Below are 20,343 nucleotides of genomic sequence, written 5' to 3' on the forward strand. Positions count from 1 at the left end.
TCCAGAGCGCTGGGTATGGGCAGCACGACCATTTGTGACAAACTTCGTCTATACATTGGTGTGGGCAGCTGGTGGTCACAGAGGCACCCAAACCACGTCTGCTCCTGTGCTACATCTTCTGAGAACCTCACAGGCCCTGCAGCTCTCTCACTTCGAAGGCATAGACACTGGATTTGCTCCACGCTGGGGGGGGCAGTTGGTACCCCGGAGCCTCACGCCCAGACTGAGGTATTTTGACAGGCCTGGCTGCAGGTTCCAGGATGGCTTGAGGCAGAGGCGGGGTCCGACTCCTCAGCCCGAGAGGCGAGAGCGGAGACGCTCGCCATGACGGGAGCACCGAGCAGCGTCCGCGCCCAGCCGCTCTAGAGGCCACGGCCGCCCGTGAGGTGGCGGCCTGGAGCGCGGGGGAAGCCCAAACGCCCCCGGGCACGGGGCGGCCGTCCCCGCCCGCCTGGCGAGGGAGCGGCGGCGGCCCGCCCTCCGCGAGGCCGGCGTGGCGACCGCCCTGAGGCGAGGGCGACCGTTGGCGGCGACTGTTGCGGCGCGCGCGCTCCCCTCTCCCTCAGGGCGAGGGCGGCAGGGCAGCCCCACGGCGGCGCGCGCGGACCCCGCTAGAGGGCGCTGCGCTCCCCCCGCGCTCCCCCCCTCCCCCCGCCCCGCGGGATGGGCCCCCGCTGCGGGGAGGGAAGCGTCCCGGCCGCGCATGCGCAGTGCCGGGCGCCAGACGGCAGCGGCGATGGCTCCGCAGTGACGGTTGGAGCTAACGGTCGCTATTGACATTGCGGCGCGGATCGCGGCGGCCGACCCGGCCCCGCTCGGCGGCGCCCGCCCCGCGGCCACCCGGCCAGCAGCCACCGGCCCCGCGGAGGAGGCGGCGGCGGCGCCGCGGTGATGCGGCCGCGCTGAGGCCCAGGTGCATCCGCCTCCCTCCCTCCCCTCCCTCCCTCCCTCCCTCCCTCCCCCGCCGCCGGATCGGGCAGCGCGGCCCGGCCCGCCGCCGCCCTGAGCTGGCTTCGCCGTTCCTCCCTGCGGCCGCCGCCATGGCGGGCCGCCGCTGAGGAAGCGTCCGCTCGGAGGGGAGGGCGGCCCGGCATGGCCCGCAGCCTGGAGTAGCCGCGCCGCCGCCTCCTCCCTGCGCTGTGCGGCTGCGGGCGGGCCGAGGCCGCTGCTCGGGAGCGAGGCCCCGCTGGAGGCGGAGGAGGAGCCAGCGCGGCCCCTCTGACAGGGCCGCCGGGCCGCCGCGGCCTCCGCGCTGCCGCCGCCGCCGCGCGGCTCCAGGTGGCCCCGGACCAAGGTGACACCCGGCCTGCCGCCCCCGCCCCGGGGCCACCTGCCCCCTCGGCCGGCACGGCCTCGGCGCCGCGCTTTCTTCTCACCCCGGAGCCGGCGGCGTGCGAGCGGCTGCGATGAACCCGGTGAATGCCACTGCTCTCTACGTTTCAGCGAGCCGCCTGGTGCTCAACTACGACCCTGGGGATCCCCAGTCCTTTACCGAGATTAACAAGCTCCTGCCCTACTTCAGGCAGTCCCTCTCCTGCTGCGTTTGCGGTGAGGATCTTTCTTTTGTTCCCTGCACAATGAGCCCCCCCTCGGGCGGGCTTCGCCGGTGGGACCGCGGCGGCGGGGCTGGGCCGTGTGTGTGTCCCCCCCGCCTCGAGGGCCGGGCTCGCCCACGGAGGCGGCCCGGAAAACTTTTCCTCGGGATTTTCGCCGCGGAGCACCCCCCCGGTCCCGGTGGGACGGGGGGGGGGCGGGGGGGACCCACGTGTGTTGGGGAGCGGTGGGGGGGGGGGGGGCGGCGAGTTGTGAACGGTGGAGTGGGGAAAAACCAGCCCGAATTGGGGGGAAACGTGCGGGCGCCGCTGGTGGGAAAGAGAGAAGGGCGTTAGGGACTGAATAGCCTGGCGGGCTGGGAAGAAAATATTCTGTTTTGTTTTGCTTTTTTTTTATTGTTATTGTTGAGAGAGTGTGTTTTGCCCGAAACGCAACGCTTTATTATGGTCACTTTATTTCATCAAGGGTATGGTAGTTATTAGTGGTTATCGGAATACCCTGGTATAGTGGAGATAATTGCTTTAAAAAAGTGATGACTAAGAGCAAGTGTGGTTAAAGATACTCAAAACAATATACAGACCATAGAGGCAGGGAAATAAGAACTTTTTTCCTTTTTTTTTTTAATTCCCTCCTTGAAACATAAAGAACAAAAAAGTAATTCAGATTGAAAGCCAGGAATTTTAAGCGCACAGAAACAATGTTTGGATTTTTTATTTTTTTTTGGGGGGGGGGGGTGAGTAGCAGATAATTGTCCTATAACAATAATTACCATAAAAAGCAAATAGGCTGAAAGTCTGGTAGGATCTCCCCGCTCTGCCCCCTCCCCCAAACCAGAGCATATTCTGCGTTTTGTGGGAAAAGGCAGAGATCTGGAATTTCAGTATTACAGCCTGGGGAACCCTGGGAAGGAATTGCATTCTGCTGTGTTTATGAAGTGGAGGCACGTGTCCATTCCTGGTAGGAAGCTCTGGAATAAGCTGTCAACCTTTCTTGAACTTTCCTTTGAAACCTTGGTCGGCATTGGGAGAGGGAGGCCGAAGTGTTAGACCTCTCCGTTGATTAATTGTGTTAATTCTCCTTTTTTTCCCTTCTGGTAGTTTTCAGTCCTGGCCCTGTGTGTGTTTGTATTCTCTTTACAGAGTTGACTTATGTCCACTATGTTTGTGTGTGTTTATCTTTACTAATGTGTGTGGTCACAATAAGATGTAATTGAATTACGGGGGTTTATAAAGTTAAATATTGTATTTATTTACAGAATCGGGATTTTAACTGTGGAGGCTGCTAAACTAGTGGTGGATGCTTCCTATCCTGTAGCCATTGGCTCCTCCCACTTAAAGTCTTAGAAAATAGAGATCTGTTTGTACTGGGAAAGAGGGAGCCTATTCCCAGGATCACTGCATCGTCATTTCCTGAAATAATTTGTCTAAGGGTTTTTTTATTCACATAACCCTAATGTCAACATTGATGCACCTCTGCTCTTTAGCTCTTGCTTGTTACCTTAGGCTCTGTTAATTCCAGTCCCTAATTGTGCTTTTTTCAATAAGTCCTTCTTGCTTTTGGTCAATCATCAGAGTGCTTTTGCTAAAAATATGCTGATATTTTTCTGATTTTTTTTATTTTTAAACATAGGGACTACGTGTTTCTAACTACTTTGCTTTTTGGCCTCTCCACTCTTAAGACTGGTCTTCTGAAATGTGTTCTTTGTACTCCTTGCCTTGACTTCTTCCCTTCTTGGCTTTTTGCAGTCTTATTTTTACACTCTGTGCTATTGAAATCGTCTATCTTTAATTTGTCCCTGCCCGAATTCCTGAGCTATTTTTCCCCTCTTCAGCTTTTCTTGCTTGGCTTTTCTGTCCCTCTCGGTTTGGTAGAGCAGACCATGCATTTTCGTTTGTTTTCTTTATTGACTTGTGCTTCCATGGATATTCCTACTTACAAACTGTTTCTTAATGGTTCCGTTTCCCCTCTTCATCCTTTATTTTCTTTGAATTTTAAGGTTACTTCTTTGGCTTATATTTTTTTCTACTGTGCCTAGCTCTTAGATAACTGTTGTTTGTTTCAGATATTTTATCTACAAGTGACTCCCCAGTACTTTCTCTCTGTGTCTTGGGCTCCTGTTTGTGGCGTGGTAGCATACAGAGGCCTCAGTGAATACCAGGCTCTTTGTGAAGCCATACAGTAAAATACAGTTTCTGTCCTGCAGAGTTAGTAGTGTCTTTCTTGAACCTGCAGGCAGTTAGTCATGGGAGAGTGGTCCTGCCCAATACAAAACTGTCTGCTCTGGCGTTGACCAGAGTCATAAATCTTCAGCTCAGACCAGTAAAGGCAAATCAGCCCTCTTTTTCTTGTTTGCTTTTTGTGTTCCTTTTCTCCCACTTCTATCAGGGCTGGATATTGGTGCCCCTTTCTCTCTTTGCCCCTCTGACCTTGCTGTGATATTTTTAAAATACTTTTTTTCTCTTGTACATGTTAGTGCTAAGAGCTGTTATACCTTCTGCATACTTAAGGTCACGTAAAGCCTATCCAACCATCAAAACCTTTGTAACTTTAGTGATTTAAAAGGTAAAGTTTAGGTACTGAAGTAAAGATTACTTTGTAAGATGTTATGATCACAAGAGTGAGTGCTGTGACCACCCAAAACTTCACAGCATGGGTTTTTAAAAAATATTTAAAAGCTTTTCAGATGCTTACTACTGCTTTCTACCCTATTCGTCTGTTTAGACTGTGAGATCCAAATACCTGTGTATGGGTTCATGTACATGGATCTTTGCATGTCTGGTACTTCCCTTGCACAGATCTTAGTAGAATGCAGTCTTGACTGTAAATGTTTAAAAATGGTGCTTTGTTGGAGAAATGCTGCATGAATTATCAGTAATGCATAAAGCCCCTACAATTGGTTAAAGCCTCAAATGTTGGACTTCGAAGAATTCCCTTGGGGAAATTACTCCCCAAATTAGTGCTCCTTATGTCATCAGCCTTTCCTCAGTATTTAATCTCTCTGGATGCATTCTGTAAGGCTTTGTTATGCTGTAGGTATTAATTCCACAGGCAAGATTGTCCCTTTAATTTTAGAGACTTGTTTTTAGAAGAAATTAGTGACAGCTATATAAATCACTACTTTCTCAATGCACTAGACATAAGCCAACTCATTTTCTTTTGGTCTGATGATCTTTTAAACCAGCTCACACGGTAGGGGTGGCAGAAGTTTTTGGACCCCTGTAATTATGCAATTCTAATTAAAGCTCTGATTTTAGATTCAGATGGGCATACATGAAGTTCCATCAGTAGGTCATAATGTAAATACGGTATTGTATTTACAGCCATTGTAAGTCAACTAAATCTCTTCCAGGTGGATTTGAGGTCTCTGCCTTGCCTAATGGGTTATAAAGGTTAAATTATGTCGATGGTACGGCGGTGTATGTTTCTAGGATTTAAGTGTGCTCATGTGATAGTTTCCTAGATGGTGTTGTAGGTAATGCATCATCCTTTCACAGGGATGTATAAGACAATATCTCCTAGAGCTTTTAAAACTTAAAAATAACTACTCCCGAGCGTGCATTAGACAGAAGGTATGTGCCTTATGTGCTTTGAGGATGGGAAATCTCAGTTTCAGTCTCTGGACTAAAGTGATTATTATTATATTGCATGTTAATACCACATTGAATTTAAAAATAGTTTAGTAGGATTTATGCAACAAACTTCTATGTTTTAAAAGTAATGCCTATTGGGATAAAAATCTTCTTAAAAGTGGTGTTCCCTTTTTCAAATACCATGTCGGTTACTGCAAGTCATTCAAAGGTTCTGTTGGCTTTTCAGCATTAACAGCCTTTTTTTCAAATTCAGTTAAAATGCCTGTAAGAGACAGATTGCCAGTCAGATCAGCTTAGCTTTTTATCCGTGGAAAACTTCATCCTGGAACCTCCGAAAGATATTTAAAAGATGTGCAAAAGATTGTTATTGCCAATTTAGAATGTGAAAGTGCTTGAAAGGTTGCGTGGCTTTAGGACAACAATTTATGTTTAGCCAGGAACCCAGCTGTAGCTTGTGCTGTAGAAATACAGGATAAGAATATAGTTCTTGCCTTAAACATCCTGTAATCTAAGTAAGGGGATGTGAGACAACATGTGGTTTAGGGGAGATTAAGGGGTGGGAAGGAACAAAGAAACAGCATGACGGTACTGAGTGGTACCTTGTAGAGCTCCCATCAGATGTTTTGAGATAGCTCTTGAGAGTCTGAGAGGCTTGAAGGCTAAATAGTTAGGTAGCGTTATGGAAGCAACTTCCAAGCATGGGGAATGGCATGGATTACCAAAAAAAATAATTAAAATTGTTCTCTTTTCCTATTTAAAGGACAGTATGGGGATGTTATTTCCATCCTGCTGTTGTGTAAAAGTATTAGCTTATTTTTTGAAAATTTTATACTGTCAACAGAAGTTGAGTCTTGTGGAACTCCTGCTAGCTAGCTTTGAAATTTCTCCATAGTTGGTGGTATATGGAGTTGTGTAAAATTTTCCATCTTTGTGCCGTCTTGTCCCTGTTGTTGGACCTGTGAAGGCTTCTCTTCTTCCTTGCCCCTTGCTGAGCTAATTCTCCATTGCTACTGCAGTTCTGACTGCTTCCCCCCTACGCTGGTACGTGCTGTGACCTTCTCCGGACCCCTTGGCGGTTGCTCTTAGTGGTGTCGGTACGGATCCCAAGTAGAGGTTATTGTTTTAGGTTGTACTTTGTCAGTGGGACATTGTGAATTAGACCTGCACAGTTTCATTAAACTTTCACATGAAAATGTCTACAAATATCTGAGGGGGAAGAAGCACCACAAGCAAGTGGAATGCAAGTGAATTATGGCTCTAGAGTAAGTAAAGTCTTTTTTTTGCTGATGGTATGGAGACAATCTGAGGCATGCAGAAGTTAACGTGATGACCTTCAGAGAAGAGAAGATAGTTGGGTGACACCTAATTAGCTGTAAACTTCATAGAAAATTTGATTTCTGGTCACAGAGATGGAAAAAGGCAGAAGAAGCAAATTCTCACTACTAATAAAACTTAATTATATGCATGATACTGGATTTTCTGTTTGGGATGTGAGCCATGACTAAGTGAGTTAAGCTTGGATATAGACATTTTAAAGTGAAAAAGTGTATTTAAGTTTTGCAATGGAAAAGTTTAGCCTATAACTCTCATTCCTTGTCCATTCTCCTTAGATTAAGGAGAGTGAAGGCTGATCATGAGCCATGCTGCCAGATCAGAGTTGCCTTTTGTGTTTGAAGTGTGATCTGGATCGATGCTTTCTTTTCAGGTATTTTTAATTGACATTTTCTTCTTTCCTCCATTTTCAATGATGAAAGATACTGACTAGCTATTAGATATCGGTAGTTTTTAGAAGTATGTTATTTTCCCCTTAAAAATTACACGAATGATTGCCAAAATCCTGAATTTTTGAAGAATGTGCAAAATAACCAGAATCTCCAAAACAACCATCAGGGAGCATGGACTATGGGACTAACTATCTTTCAAATACCTTGTGCTGCAGGTATTCCTTTTCTTCTTGTTCTGGAGGTAACCAGCACAGGCAGCTGCCTATAAAATGTCCACTCGCGCATCTCTGAATACAGCAGTTTTTAGCCAAGAACATGTTGGATGATTTCTCTTCCTCTTAAAATCTCCTTACTTTAATTCACTGTTTCCCTTTCCTGTTTTTTAAATCCTGTGTGTGACTCCTGGGAGAACTGCTCTTTCAGGGTTGTCTGCATTGTACTGCATGTGTTTTGATAACATAAAGTCCTACCAGTTGAATTCAAATTGGTTTCTAAACTAAAAATACTCCTCTGTCTTAGATCAAAATTGAGGAGTAGGGAGAAGTAATTGTGGTTTCCACCTTAGTGGATGGTTGATACTGGGCTTAAAAAAGTGGGTTGCAGAGCGAAGATTGCAGTATTGTCTTCTGATGTGATTTGAGATGAGAGCGTGTTTCTCGTTGAGGCAACGGGAGATGATGGACAGGTTTTGATGGTCGCCTGAGGATATCGATTAAACCGTTTGTGTTTCAGAGTGTTTAAAGAAGAGTTAATATGTTGCCAAGAGGCATCTTTATTGGGACACCTTAGTTGTCCAGGTCTATGGACATAGTGCGTTCAAACACAGATTCCTTTGGTGGTGTTTTCTTAACCATGTTATGGTTTACAGATTAGTTTGACTAAATATGGAGTAAGTATTTGCTGGATATTATTGGAGTTCTGTGTGAGGCCAGAAAAGGTTCTTTGCATCTTTGCATTGAGAAATGATGCACAGCACAACCTTTCTGTGCTTTCCAGATAGTAAAGATTTTCCTGCTTTTATGGAGAAATTCACTTTGAAGTCCTTCAGTGATGTAATTTGTTATTCTCTGCCTCCTGAGCCTTGCAGTTGCAGCACAGGGCTTGCTGGGCCTTCTCCAGTGGGCTTGAGGAGCACAGTTTACTTTAAGATTGCGTGGTTAATCTTGATGGCATGAATTTTTTTGTTTGGCAGGAAAAAATAGTTTTCATTGATTGGGTTTTTTTTTTGTTTGTGATAAATATATTTGACTTGATCTATAACTTGCAAAGCAAGTTTTAACTCTTTTAGTGTTTATGCTGCATAGAAACATGTTAAATTAATCTTATGTGTCTAAGAAAAATGTTTACTTTGCCATTTAAAACCTCTTAAAATACAGTAACCTTGACTTTCGGAAGACATCATTACATGCAAACTTTATACTGGATGGTGAAAAAGATGAATTTATTTATCTTTTTAAAGCTTGTTCATGACAAAGTTTGAACTTTGCCACCTAGTTTATTAAAAATACATTTAGAATTTTTCCAGTCAGTGATTTTTTTTTTTTGTAAATGCAAGTACTTACAAACAGAAATATAACTTTGACATAGGACTTGGTAAAGTATGTTCTGTTGTTTATTATGCAGGGGGGTGGAGTCAGAAAACAAAGCAGTCCCTTCTACAGTTTAAATGCAATTTGTTGTCATATTTCTGGTTTTTCTCTTGAACTTTAGCCAAAGAGGTTAACTGTATTTCTCCAAATACGCAGAAAAATAGTCTAACTGTATTATTACCATGGTTAATTCGGATTCCCATGATGTTCAGACAAAAATAGTGCATTTTTTGTTTTTTTTTCCAGAGAGTTATACAATTATTATTAGTCATGACCATCCCTATGTGAGGGTAGTAATGTCTGTAGCTAATTTTTCATAGTTGTTTGTTGATGGAGGATGCTCTGAAATACTCAGAGACATAGGTTCAAACTTTTGTGCTAGTAATATTGCAGATGTGTCTTGTGTCCTCGTGCCTCCCAACCAAGAGTGTGGTAGCTACAAATGGGGATTTGTTTCCCAAAGGCTGGGGAGTTGGGTGTAGGGCACCTGGGTGATGGGTGGCACCTCCGCCAGGTGATCCAGTAGGTTTCTGCCTGGTGAGAAAAGTTGCCAAACTCTCTTCTAACCGGGACAGTTGGTTGGGGCAGGGGTAGGACAAACCTCCGTTGGTCACTCTGCCTCTTGACTTCGTTGCAGCATTTGTGAAAGGTATCAACGAGCCCGTGGTTCAAGCCCACCATCTTCAGTGTCCGGTTGGAAGGGGTTTATGTTAGGGCTTGAGGTCTGTGGAAGGAGGCCTTCCACTGTTGTCTTGTCCTTGGCAGTTGTCCCTTGCACTAACCTCTCTTGAAGTTTCTCTGGTTTAGACTGTATTTAGTTATTTTCTGTTGTAGTAAATATCCAGATCTTGCACCCATATAAAACAGATCTTAGACATTTGTTTTATTTTTCTGCAGATGGTTAACAGACCTTTTCACTACTTATCATATGTCTGTCTGTCATCAAATAGTTTTGCAAATAGTGCTTTTAGGTTTTTTATCAAACTCAGAAAACGCTACTGCTTTTATGATTGCATCTTTCTTTGTTGTGCTTTGAAACCTCATTGATCTCCTTACCCTTCAGTGGGATCCAGCTGATAGTTTCTTAGATGAAAAGGTGCTGTGTGGGGTTGAAGAAGGGAGCGGTGCAGGAGGGTGGTGTGGGGAGCAAGCCTTCTTTAGGGGCTTCTTCAGCTGAAGTGCTTGAGCCGTAGGTAAACGGACACCTGAATTTCAAAAAGTCGTTATCAAGTGGTACTGGTGAGGACTAGCTCCCATCCTTCAGGAGGTGGTTACCTCTGAAGCTTGAATAGCAATTTGTTAGAACCTACTGCCTGATGCTAATTATTTTAGTAGAAACAATTGGATCATGTTTAACCCAGAAATGAAAATCCTGAAAGTCTAGCAGTCCAACTGTTAAGCTTCTGCTTAGTACTTTGAGGTGCTTGTCAAATATTAAGTGTAACATAAAAGTATACGTGTGCTTGGTCAGATTGATTATAGCTTCCTGGTTTTTTAAACTGGCTAGATTTAACAGAGCTGTAGAACTTCTGACTGATCCAAAGTTCACAGAGGCTTTTTGTAATTCTTGGTTTAAAGATGCCATCTTGGTCATTGTAATGTTCGATGTTAAGAGATGAACTGGTGCGGGTGAGCTTTCTTCTCCCCTTCTTCGTGGCTGCCAGTCCTGCGCCTGCCCCCGCCTCAGTCAGGGGGAGTGACAGCAGAAGAGGGCTGGGCTGCTGAGCTCCTGCTTGCTTTAAAACAGGGGTGACTTCTGGTGATAGGAATGCAGTCAAAGATTAAAGAGACTCTTTTGGCAGACAAATGTTGGAGATTAACCCCAGTGATACATTTATTTATACTTGTAACAAAAACTTGACATCATAAACTTTTCTAGTTTACTTCATCAAATTAAGATTTAATAGTTAACATCATTCTTAAGACTTTGAGTTGTTAAAAAATGCAATATATCAAGTTTCAGTAGGCTTTTCCAAGGGCGCTAAAGTAGTTACTGGTGTTTAGCCCCTTTTCTAGGGCATTATATTGCTGCCTTTGCTGAGGAGGGATGAGAAGGGAAGGAGGTGACCTGTTCAAGTCTTTCTTCTCGGTGAATTTCATCCATTTGTAGCACATTTGCTGGATATATAAACCTAACAATGGCTTTGATTCCCAATTCTTCTCCTCCCTTTGGTCTCTGAGATACAATTTGCAGATGCTTCCCCTCTTCCTGCAGCTGTGAAGTAACACTCATTAAGGAACACAATAGGAAGTATTCCTTGTGGTTTAAATGACCTCCCTCCTGGTAGCAACCTTTCCAGGACAGCTGTGATATTTTGGAAATAATATATTAAAAGTATTTCCTCTGTATATGCAGCATATTAAATGTAAGTGCTCATATTAATGGAGATGTTTAGTAAATCTTTCTGAAAGTAGGATAGTTAAGAACTGATGTTGTTTAGGGAAAGCCTCTTATTGGAGGCTTTGTAAGGACACGGTTTTGCTTTTGGTGTATTAATATACCCCTTGCAAAAGAGGGTGAGAAAAGATGAGGCAAAGTTTAGTAATACCAAGCTATTTAGGGCAGTAAAAATGAAGGCCTGCATTGAGTAATCGCGGAAGGATCTTATGCGGATGAATGACTGCGCAATAAAATTATAAACATGGAAAAATATTAACTTCTCAGAGCCCACCATTTTTTTATCTTGCAGATCTATATAAATTTGTAAATTTATAGAAAGTGGTAGCACTGCTGGTTACAGGCCAAAAGTGAGATCTTGACCTTGCAATAGAAAACTCCATGAGAGTGTCAGGTCAGTACCGAGCATCAATCAAAAGAGCAAAGCAAATGCTGAAAACCAAAACTGGAATAGAGAATAAAGGGGAGTAACTGTATTATGGCACTGTATAAAGCTGTGGTTCACCTGTATCTTATGGTGTTGCAGTTGTGGTCCCCCCATCTCAAAAAAGAACTGTGGGAGAGTTAGGAGAAGGGTGATCCAACGTCAGAAGAACTTGTGTACAGTCCGGAAAAGACTTGGAGGGTTACATGATAGGTGTTGGAAAACCACGAGTGGTGTGGAAGAGGGGACAGGGATTGACTGTTGCCTTGTCCAACCCAAGAACCAGGGATTGTCAAGTGACACTAGTAAGAGTAATGTTTGAAACAAAAAGGTCATTCTCAGCATGATCGATAGCAGACCAGGGAACTTCTTGTCAAAGCCTGTTGTGACTGATTAGGTTTTAAGTAGTTAAAGAGGAGATTTATTTTCCTGGTGGAGTTCATCATCTTAATCTGGGAAGATCTTGTAATTCGCAGCATCAAACGAGTGTTACGCCTTGGGAGCCCGTACAGCCCAGCTGTTTGGAACATCCCAGAGCTTGGTACCTCCAGATTCTGGGCAGCAGCTTGGGTGTTGTCTGTCCAGGATAGTGTTGCTGACTTAATACTATTCCCTGAGTATTAAAAGTAATGAAACTTAATTTTCTGTGAATTTGCATCTCACGGTTGACTCTTGTTTTAGTTTAATGATACTAAAGCTGGAGAAAGTGATAGGTGCCACAGAATCCATACGAGAGAGAAACTTTGAAGAATGAATATTCAATGAGATATGAGCTCAAGCTGAAAATATTTCCACATCTCAGGCATTCCTAATGTCTCTCCCGTGTAGGTTGCCTGGCATTTACTGAGAGTAGAACTCGCTCTGTTCTTTCCTTCAGTGAGAGCATGTAAAATGTTTTGTCTTGTCTGTCTGTGGGGGTTTTTTCCCTCAAATCTTCCGGAAATTTAAATTTTTCAGTATCCTCTTTTAGCATTCGTACCCATTCAACAGTTTCAGCCAAATATATTTTGGGAGAAGTAAAATACACAGTTGGTGATGACTTTTTTTTTTTTTGAAACCTAATTAAAAGTTAAATTTTTGTACTTTTTATTTGGTTGCAACTCTGAAATATTTTAGTGCTTCATATTCTGTAAAGCATTGATCATCATAACTCATACTTAATCATCATAAGTAGCAAAGAGGGGCTAAAGATGGACTGAGGAGCACACCCAACAGCTTTGTTCTGTTGGGTATTAATGCTGGTGGGATTTTGGTCCTGGAAGCGCCGTGGATGTGTGTGGTTTCACGATGGCATCCGAAGTCTCAAAGCATTAAATGAAGGAGTTGTTAGGTGCGTTTGCCTCCTGCGTTGGCCCTGGCATGGCTTTCTGCCTGCCCTGTTGGAAAGGCTCAAGATCCAGAAGGGACAGTTGTTTGTGAACTCTTTCTGCTGAAGGACGTGACTTCCGAGACTAGCCAATGGGATTTAAAGCTTGCTTTTGGTTTTCCCCATGGGAGTTAGCAACTTTTCTCACAAAATCAAATCCAGTCGTAGGACCACGATGGCTGTCTCTGCCTGCATTGCTGTTTGCACAGTACCATTTAAAGGGAACTTTAAAAGAAAAAATGTCCACTTGCAGGTTGGGTCTGTGACTTCACATTCCATCTGTTGGCTTTCAGTCTTCACTGCTTAACTTGAGGAGTGTTTTGCTGGTGGGGTCTTGTGGAGTGGCCCTTCCTCAGGCAGCCCTTCCTCATTTCATCAGCAAAGAAGAGTTAAATACCTGCTCTTTGGTCGTGAAGTGCGTTTCCCATCTAGTATTGCTGTAATTGTGCTTTGAACCTTTCTCTGTTCTACAGCTTCTCACGCTTAGTGTTCCTCCTGCGTTGCTTTCAATTAGCCGTGTTCAGATACTGCGCCTCTCCCTGCGACCCCTGTTCCCGTTGTGCTGTAATGACAGTTCTCACTATTGGATGTTGGGTAGATGGGTGCCACCTGCCAGCTTTCTGAACAATTATATTTTCTCTCAATTTATTATAAAAATGCCATGTAATGATGACTTCAGTATTGACTCTTATTTGTTGCTCAAAAACCAGTTTAAATGAGGCCACTGTTACTGCAAGAGAGCTCAGGTGGAGGGCTGGAGCAGCCCTTTCCCAAAGAGGTACCAGGGCATTCAGATTTCCAAGGGAAAATGGGATGGTCCGCTCACTCAAGGAATTCAACAGTGGTGCAGAATCACTGCGCTAATGCAAATTTCCTATTTAAACGCACATGAAAAGTTGAATTTTCAGTAGTTGTTTGAATAGCGAAGAGTATGGAGGTTAGGTTAGGAAAGGAGGTGGAACATTTTGACAAAAGCGACAGACTGGGGACAAGTTTCATATTCTAAGTGCTACCACCGCCAAAGGTTACTATAGTGTGTCTTGCTCTTCTACCTGAGGCCTTGGATTCTCGTCTAAGGTGATACAAGGTAGAAAGGCTGGGGTTTGTTCCTTAGTTGATAACTCAGTCCACTCGACTAGGTCCAGTTAATTATATACCTTCCAAGCGCTATCACGAGAATCAGTTACAGAAGATCTGTGTGATTACAATGTCCTTGGCAAGTGAGGGATAAGAGAAAATATCTTTATAATTGATAAGGTTCTTTTTTTCCTCAGTCTGTTTCAATATATGCACTTTGCTTTCTCTTCCCAAATTGTTTAATTTTATTCATTTTTTTGGTAAGAGCATCTTTTCACGTTGGAAAATCTGGGTGCGAATTTGCTGATGGTTGTGATTCCTCCAACAAAGGCTCCTCATGGGGAGAAAGGTCTGATCAAAGCTGAAAATCTGCTCTTGGAAAGGAGGGAAACCTGTTGCGTGAATGACTGTAGATAACTCTGGAATTTAATGTAGGTGTTTAGATTATCTTTCTGGCTTAGAGCTGGCTACAAATAGCAAAGCAATACTGTCACTTTCTGGATACAGTTACTAGTTGGATTATTTCTATACAGAATTTCAGTTGCCTCCGTTCTTTCATATTTTATCCTTATGTGTTACTTGGTTCGTTCTTAAGAAAAAACAAAAAAAACATTATTCCAGGTTTTTACTGTTTCTGAGATCTGGAGACATTCTAGAGACCTTCTAGACTCAGTACTGTGTGTCTCGAAACGTTCTGTGCTGTCAGGTGTGGTGATGCCTTTAGCAACTGATATTTATTATTAGTTCTTTATTCTTAACAGTTAAGATCTCAGAGAAAATCCTTTCTTCTTTGCTCCTGCCCAGGACATGAGCTGCTGTTGACACTTACAAGTATTTAAGCATCGTGGCTATGACAGTATCACTATTTTAAATATTATTTCATTGATGTGTGCCTGTGAATGGGAAAACCAGGAGCCACCTCTCCCCAGGAGAGGTTCAGAGTCACCTTGTTGTACCTTCTGGTTTGGCAGAAGAGTGGTCTTCTAGCGAGCAATATAGTCTTTTTTCTTTCATTTTTATTCAAATACATTACTAGGTGTTTTATTCAGTGTTTATAAGAAATCGTGGGATCCATTTAATGGTTTTTGTTGGTTGCAAAGCTAAAAATGTTGGTCTTTATTCATGGCATTGACTGTCACAAAGCGAGGCTCTATTTTTAGTCCCAGCTAAACGAAAAGTAAAACAGTCTGCTGTGTCTTCTTTCCTTGTGGGGTTGGTATTTCATCATTTTTACATTCCTTTTAGAGTTTTCCTCTGCTCCGTTGCCATTTATTTTTCGCTAATTTCATTAAAATCTCTGCAGTGGCTCTTCATGGGGGTTTATTGTTGCACTTTTGGTGAATTCATAGAAATCCTGGGTGTTGTGTAAGTTTCAGTGGCAGAAGGGGACAAGGGGATCGGTAGTGTTTTACTTGAGAGCGTTTCCAAAGGCTGAAGCAGCACAACAAATTATGGTGTGATGGTTTTCTTCTAATTTTTTTTTTTAATGTTTTAAAACCAGATATGGCAGCCATGGAAAACTTTTACAGGCTGTTGTTTGGATGGTGTGTTTTCTTGTCACTTACTGAACTTTTTCAGGCAGTTTTTTTGATAGTACAAAAAATTCATCCCCCGTTATCCTGGAAACCTGCCTTGAGTCCATCGTAATCTTTCTCTTTCTTTTTTCCTTAGGAAATTTGCTACAAGACCCTATTGCTCCTACCAACTCCACGTGTCAGCATTATGTCTGCAAAACTTGTAAAGGCAAGAAGATGATGATGAAACCGTCATGTAGCTGGTGCAAGGACTACGAACAGTTTGAGGAGAATAAGCAGCTAAGCATCTTAGTGAACTGCTATAAGAAACTCTGCGAATACATAACGCAGACTCCACTGGCACGAGATATAATCCAGGCAGTCGATTGTTCTGCAGATCTTTTGGCTTTGCTCAAAGATGGCTCACCACTCCACGAAGAGACAGACAAATCTTCCGATACAGCCTTGGCTTTGTGTTTGACACATTCCCCAGTACCTTCAACCTCAGAACTCACACCCGATCCTCCAGCTAGTTTTACGTCAATACCTGAAAGCACACACAACATTGATATTAGAGGTTCTGTTATCAACGGGTTGCCCAATTGTAATGGGCTTTCAGTAGATAAACTCGGAGTGAATATTCCTTCTCCTGAACACGCAAACACAATTGATGTCTGTAGTACTGGAGAGTATATAAAAACTGAAGATATCTCTAGCAGCCTGCAGCCTGTGTGCGATACAGTTTCTACTAGTGACTTGTGCACGACAGGCATTGACATCTGCAGTTTCAGTGAAGATATAAAACCAGGCGGCTCGCTCCTCCTTAGCGTTGAGGAGGTGCTCCGGAGCTTAGAGACCGTTTCAAATACTGAAGTCTGTGATTCTAATTTGCAGCCCAGCTTGGAAGCGAACATGACTAACGGCCCTTTCCTGCAGCTTTCTCCCCCGCCCCTTAGCCATAACATTTTCATGTCCACAGATGCTTCTCCTCACGGAATCTCCTGTACGGCGGCGACGCCTAAGGTAGTTAAGTTAAACAGAAAGCGATCTCGATCAGAAAGCGACAGCGAAAAGGTTCAACCTCTGCCCATCTCCAGCATCATCTGTGGCCCAACATTGGGAGCATCGGCTCCGGTAACAGTGAAACAGGAAAATAAAATGTCTTTGCAGCCTATCGCAACTGTACCTAATGGAGGCACTACTCCCAAAATAAGTAAAACTGTGCTCCTGTCTAACAAAAGCATGAAAAAGAATTTGGAACATGCCCCTAAGAAATCCCACCCAAAAGCCAAACCAGGGGTGCTGAAAACAAAAGACAAAGCAAAGGAGAAAGTTCCTAGCAGTAACGTTATGCCAGGAAGCCCAACAAAAACTGTGTATAAAAAGCCACAAGAAAAGAAAGGGTGTAAATGTGGTCGTGCCACCCAAAATCCAAGTGTTCTTACATGCCGTGGCCAACGCTGCCCTTGCTATTCTAACCGCAAAGCCTGCCTTGACTGCATATGCCGTGGCTGCCAAAACTCCTACATGGCTAACGGGGAGAAGAAGCTGGAGGCATTTGCAGTGCCAGAAAAGGCCTTGGAGCAGACTAGGCTTACTTTGGGCATTAATGTGACAAGCATTGCGGTGCGCAATGCCAGCACAAGCACCAGTGTAATCAATGTGACAGGGTCACCAGTAACGACGTTTTTAGCTGCCAGTACACACGACGAGAAAAGTTTGGATGAAGCTATAGACATGAGATATGACTGTTGAATCTTTCTTTCTTTTCCCTGCCATCAGTAGGGGAACTGCTACAGTTTTATGGCAGCTATGGTTCTGTTTAACTTGCTGGAGCTCCTGCGTTTAGATCACTTGTATCAAGTGTTTTTCATTGCTATGTTATGTGTATTAGTGTCTGGGAAATAGTTGCAGATAATGGAGGAGTTACCCTAAAACTGTTTTTAGTTCTTACAGCACCTCATAGTTTGAGATCAATTGCTGATGTAAATGATTTTATCACAAGATCTTTGGCAAGGAATATATTTAACCTCATTGTACTCGGTCATGCTTTGTGCTCAGTCAAAGCTTCTGCTTAAATGTAGAAAAGTGGTATCTAGTTAGTCCATCTAAACTGTGCTAGATTGTGGCGTAGAAGAATAATTATTGATTACTTACAGTCACCATTACTAGGAAATAACCTTGTGTTCCTGTAGGGAACTCAGCACTGAGCTGGAGAATACAGTCTGAAAAGGGTAGATCATTTCTGATGGAGAGAATTGGTTAGCTGCTCTATGGAACAGTTTAAAAAATAAATAAAACCAGATCAGTAAATATGCTGAGGAAGCCGATAGCCCAAAAAGCAGCTCGATCTCCAGACAAGGCTCAGGAAGATCAGTTGGTTCAACGCAAACGTCGAACCACTGACGCGGACGCACCGTCCCCATTAACATTATTCATTTTTTGTTTTCTTGACAATCCCACTGGTCCTGTTCCTGGTCAGTTGTGCCCTCGGTGCCAGCCCTGTCTGTTTGACGTGTTACTGACTTTTGGCTGGGGGGAGAAAATTACTGGTTTTTTTTTTTCCACCCCCCTTTTTGGTGGTGTTTTTGTTTTTGAGTTCTGCTGTTTTTACTGCTGTTGCCTCTAGAAAAGAGGGGGGTTTGTAGATTAAAGAGAGACCCCTTGTCTGATTATCATTCCCCCTCCCCGCTGCTGCTCAGTGCCTGGGATACAGAGACACCTCCACAGCAGTTATCACCACGGGGGCGGGGGGGTGCGTGTGTTTGATTACATTTATACCACAACAGACCTGGGACCCATCCCCTTGAGGGTAGTTCTTCGCTGATGGGCATCTTTTGGATGGGGCAGAGGATCGATTGCTAAGGTCAGGTATTTCAGACGTTTCTTAGCCAGAATAAGCTAGCTAACTCACTCCACCCAGAATCTATCTCATTTTTCGCTAGTAATGTTGAAAGTAGCTTTCGAAGGTCAGTGCTTTTCAACCTGGGCTGAAAGGCCAATGGAAAAATAACACCAAGTTGTCAAAGAGCTTATCTCAGAAAGTGGTAAAATGAAAGCGCCTTTGTAGGAATCCAGCTTTACGCAAAAATGGTTTATTTCAGCGCAATCCCTAAATGAGAGTACAAGTGGAAGAACTTAAGACTTGTATTTAGGGCTTCCTTGGCAGCCTAAACGAGTCAGATTGCTTTGTGAGAGCAGAAATTTCTCCTCTTTGAATGAGAGAGCACAAATCAAACATGGGCTGACTAGAACACAAAACATTACCTTCTAATTTAAAAGGCAGTTCCTGCTTCAACAGCATGTTAAATAGTATGTGAAGCTTTTGAGTTACTTTACCGCATCCATCTGTCCTCTTATTCATCCAACGACCCCCGTGGCGCTTTTGGGCCTAACGTTAGGTGTATTTTGATTTGGCACAAAGCATGTACAATGACGGTTCCTCACCTAAGAAATAAGCAAAAACCTTTGGACACAAATGACACCTCCTTTTGTTTTGTAGTGTACCATGGTGTCATTTTCTGTGAATGTGGTCGGATCTTTTTGTTGGTTTTGGTTTGTTTCTCCCCCCGTCTTTTTTGTGGGGTGGGTAGGGTGGGGGGTTAAAGCCATAGGAAGAAAAAAAATGTGATGTACGTGTCCAGTCTGTACTTTTTTGTTTTTGTTTTGCAAGAAGAGTTGAAAAATATTTTTGATAATGAGTAAATGGTGGAAAATGCTTCTTAGTATTCTTGTCTTTATTTGCCAACCCAAGTACCTAAGATCTGTGTTTTTTAGCCCTCATGAGATTTAACGATGTCCTATTAAAATGTATTTAGTTAAACTTGTATGTGATTTTTGTGTTGACCCAAAAGGATTCTACCATTTTCTAATTTGGTGGTTTGATGGTGACCTACTAATGTAAATCTGTTATTAGTCCACTACGTGTAAGAAAAGTAGCCAAACCGGAGTCTGGTTTGAGGGGAGCGAACTGCACAGCATGGGTTGTGTCCGACTGCTTTTGCAGAGCTGTTAAGTTTTGCTGAGATTGTTTGCTGGTACATTTGTTAGGACTTTCATTAAATTACATACAGAGTACCTTTGCTCCAGAAATGCGGGAGTACCTGGAATCCTTACTATCTCACTGCTGCATTCAATATGGTACCAAAAGTCGGAGAATTTAGGTCAAGCGTGTTTTGGAACTGTTGACAGGAAAACCCTGACCATTGATGTAAAATTGCAAATGGTAGATTCAGGTTGTTTCTAAAAACATTTCCTTTTATGCTGCCACGTTCTTGAAATGTATATTAAAATTCAAATTGATTTAATAAATGTTAGTTTTTTAATTCTATTTTGCAACTGCTAAGGGCATCAGTGTGGCATATGTTGAACTTACTGTCTAAATACTACTTAGTCCCTTGATGACTAATTCTCTAATTGTTTAAATTAGGGTTGTCTTGGTCTGGTTTTCTTAACTTACGGCTAGTTGTTCTTGAATAAGCTGAGCAATGGAAAGGACGGTCATGTTGCTGAAAATAATTGCAGCGGTTCTAGTTGGAAAAGCGTTAAGTTTCCATGTTAGAGCGATAGGGGCAGCGGTTCCCGTTCTGGGACCTTCCAGCGCTGGTTGCAGTCCAAGAGTTGAGCGAAAATTTGTTCCAGCACGTCCCACAGCAAGGCCTTGCTCCCGGCTGGCCGTAGGTGGGGAATCGCTGACGGAGAGCAGTCACACGGATCAGTTTTAGCTCCAGCAAAGATGGGGCTGGGCTGGCGGGAGGCCCCCGGCTGCCCTCGGATGCTGTGGATGTGGGGGACTGTCTTGGCGTTAGCTCGGAGGGAGCTGTGTGGGGATTTCTTTTCAGGTAGGAAGTGCGTGATATTTCACCTTTCTTCCTGGTCCTCTTGAAGACGGCGATTAACTTCCAAACTTTATTAAACCCCTGTAATTTGTAGAGCTGCATCAGAAAGGAAAAGCTGATGAACTGCGGCTGATGAACTGCTCATCAGATGTTTTGCAGTGGGAATCTTCCTGCCTGGAAACACGCTGCAAAGATGGGAGCAAGCCCCTTCTAGAAGGGGTGGGCTTTTGGTCATGTGTAGTGGTACAAAATTAGTCTAGTGCTTTCAG

The 20,343-nt window shown here is 43.7% G+C and overlaps 1 protein-coding gene across 1 annotated transcript; it reads left to right on the forward strand.

The window, feature by feature from the left end:
• The first annotated feature begins 970 nt into the window (after window positions 1-970).
• Window positions 971-19,059, forward strand: MSL2 (MSL complex subunit 2). The gene is made up of 2 exons (XM_054206645.1): window positions 971-1,548; window positions 15,394-19,059. The coding sequence occupies exons 1-2, from the start codon at window positions 1,407-1,409 to the stop codon at window positions 16,989-16,991; spliced, it is 1,740 nt and encodes a 579-aa protein (XP_054062620.1). The 5' UTR covers window positions 971-1,406; the 3' UTR covers window positions 16,992-19,059.
• The last annotated feature ends 1,284 nt before the right edge of the window (window positions 19,060-20,343 follow it).

The sequence above is a fragment of the Rissa tridactyla genome, chromosome 6 (genome assembly GCF_028500815.1).
Source record: "Rissa tridactyla isolate bRisTri1 chromosome 6, bRisTri1.patW.cur.20221130, whole genome shotgun sequence".
Taxonomy (NCBI): Eukaryota; Metazoa; Chordata; class Aves; order Charadriiformes; family Laridae; genus Rissa; species Rissa tridactyla.

Bases quoted from the DNA above. Each gene is read 5' to 3' on its own strand.
- MSL2 (XM_054206645.1), top strand. From the start codon at position 1,407: ATGAACCCGGTGAATGCCACTGCTCTCTACGTTTCAGCGAGCCGCCTG. The intron at 1,549-15,393 runs GTGAGGATCTTT...TTTTTTCCTTAG, and splicing joins CCTCTCCTGCTGCGTTTGCG to GAAATTTGCTACAAGACCCT.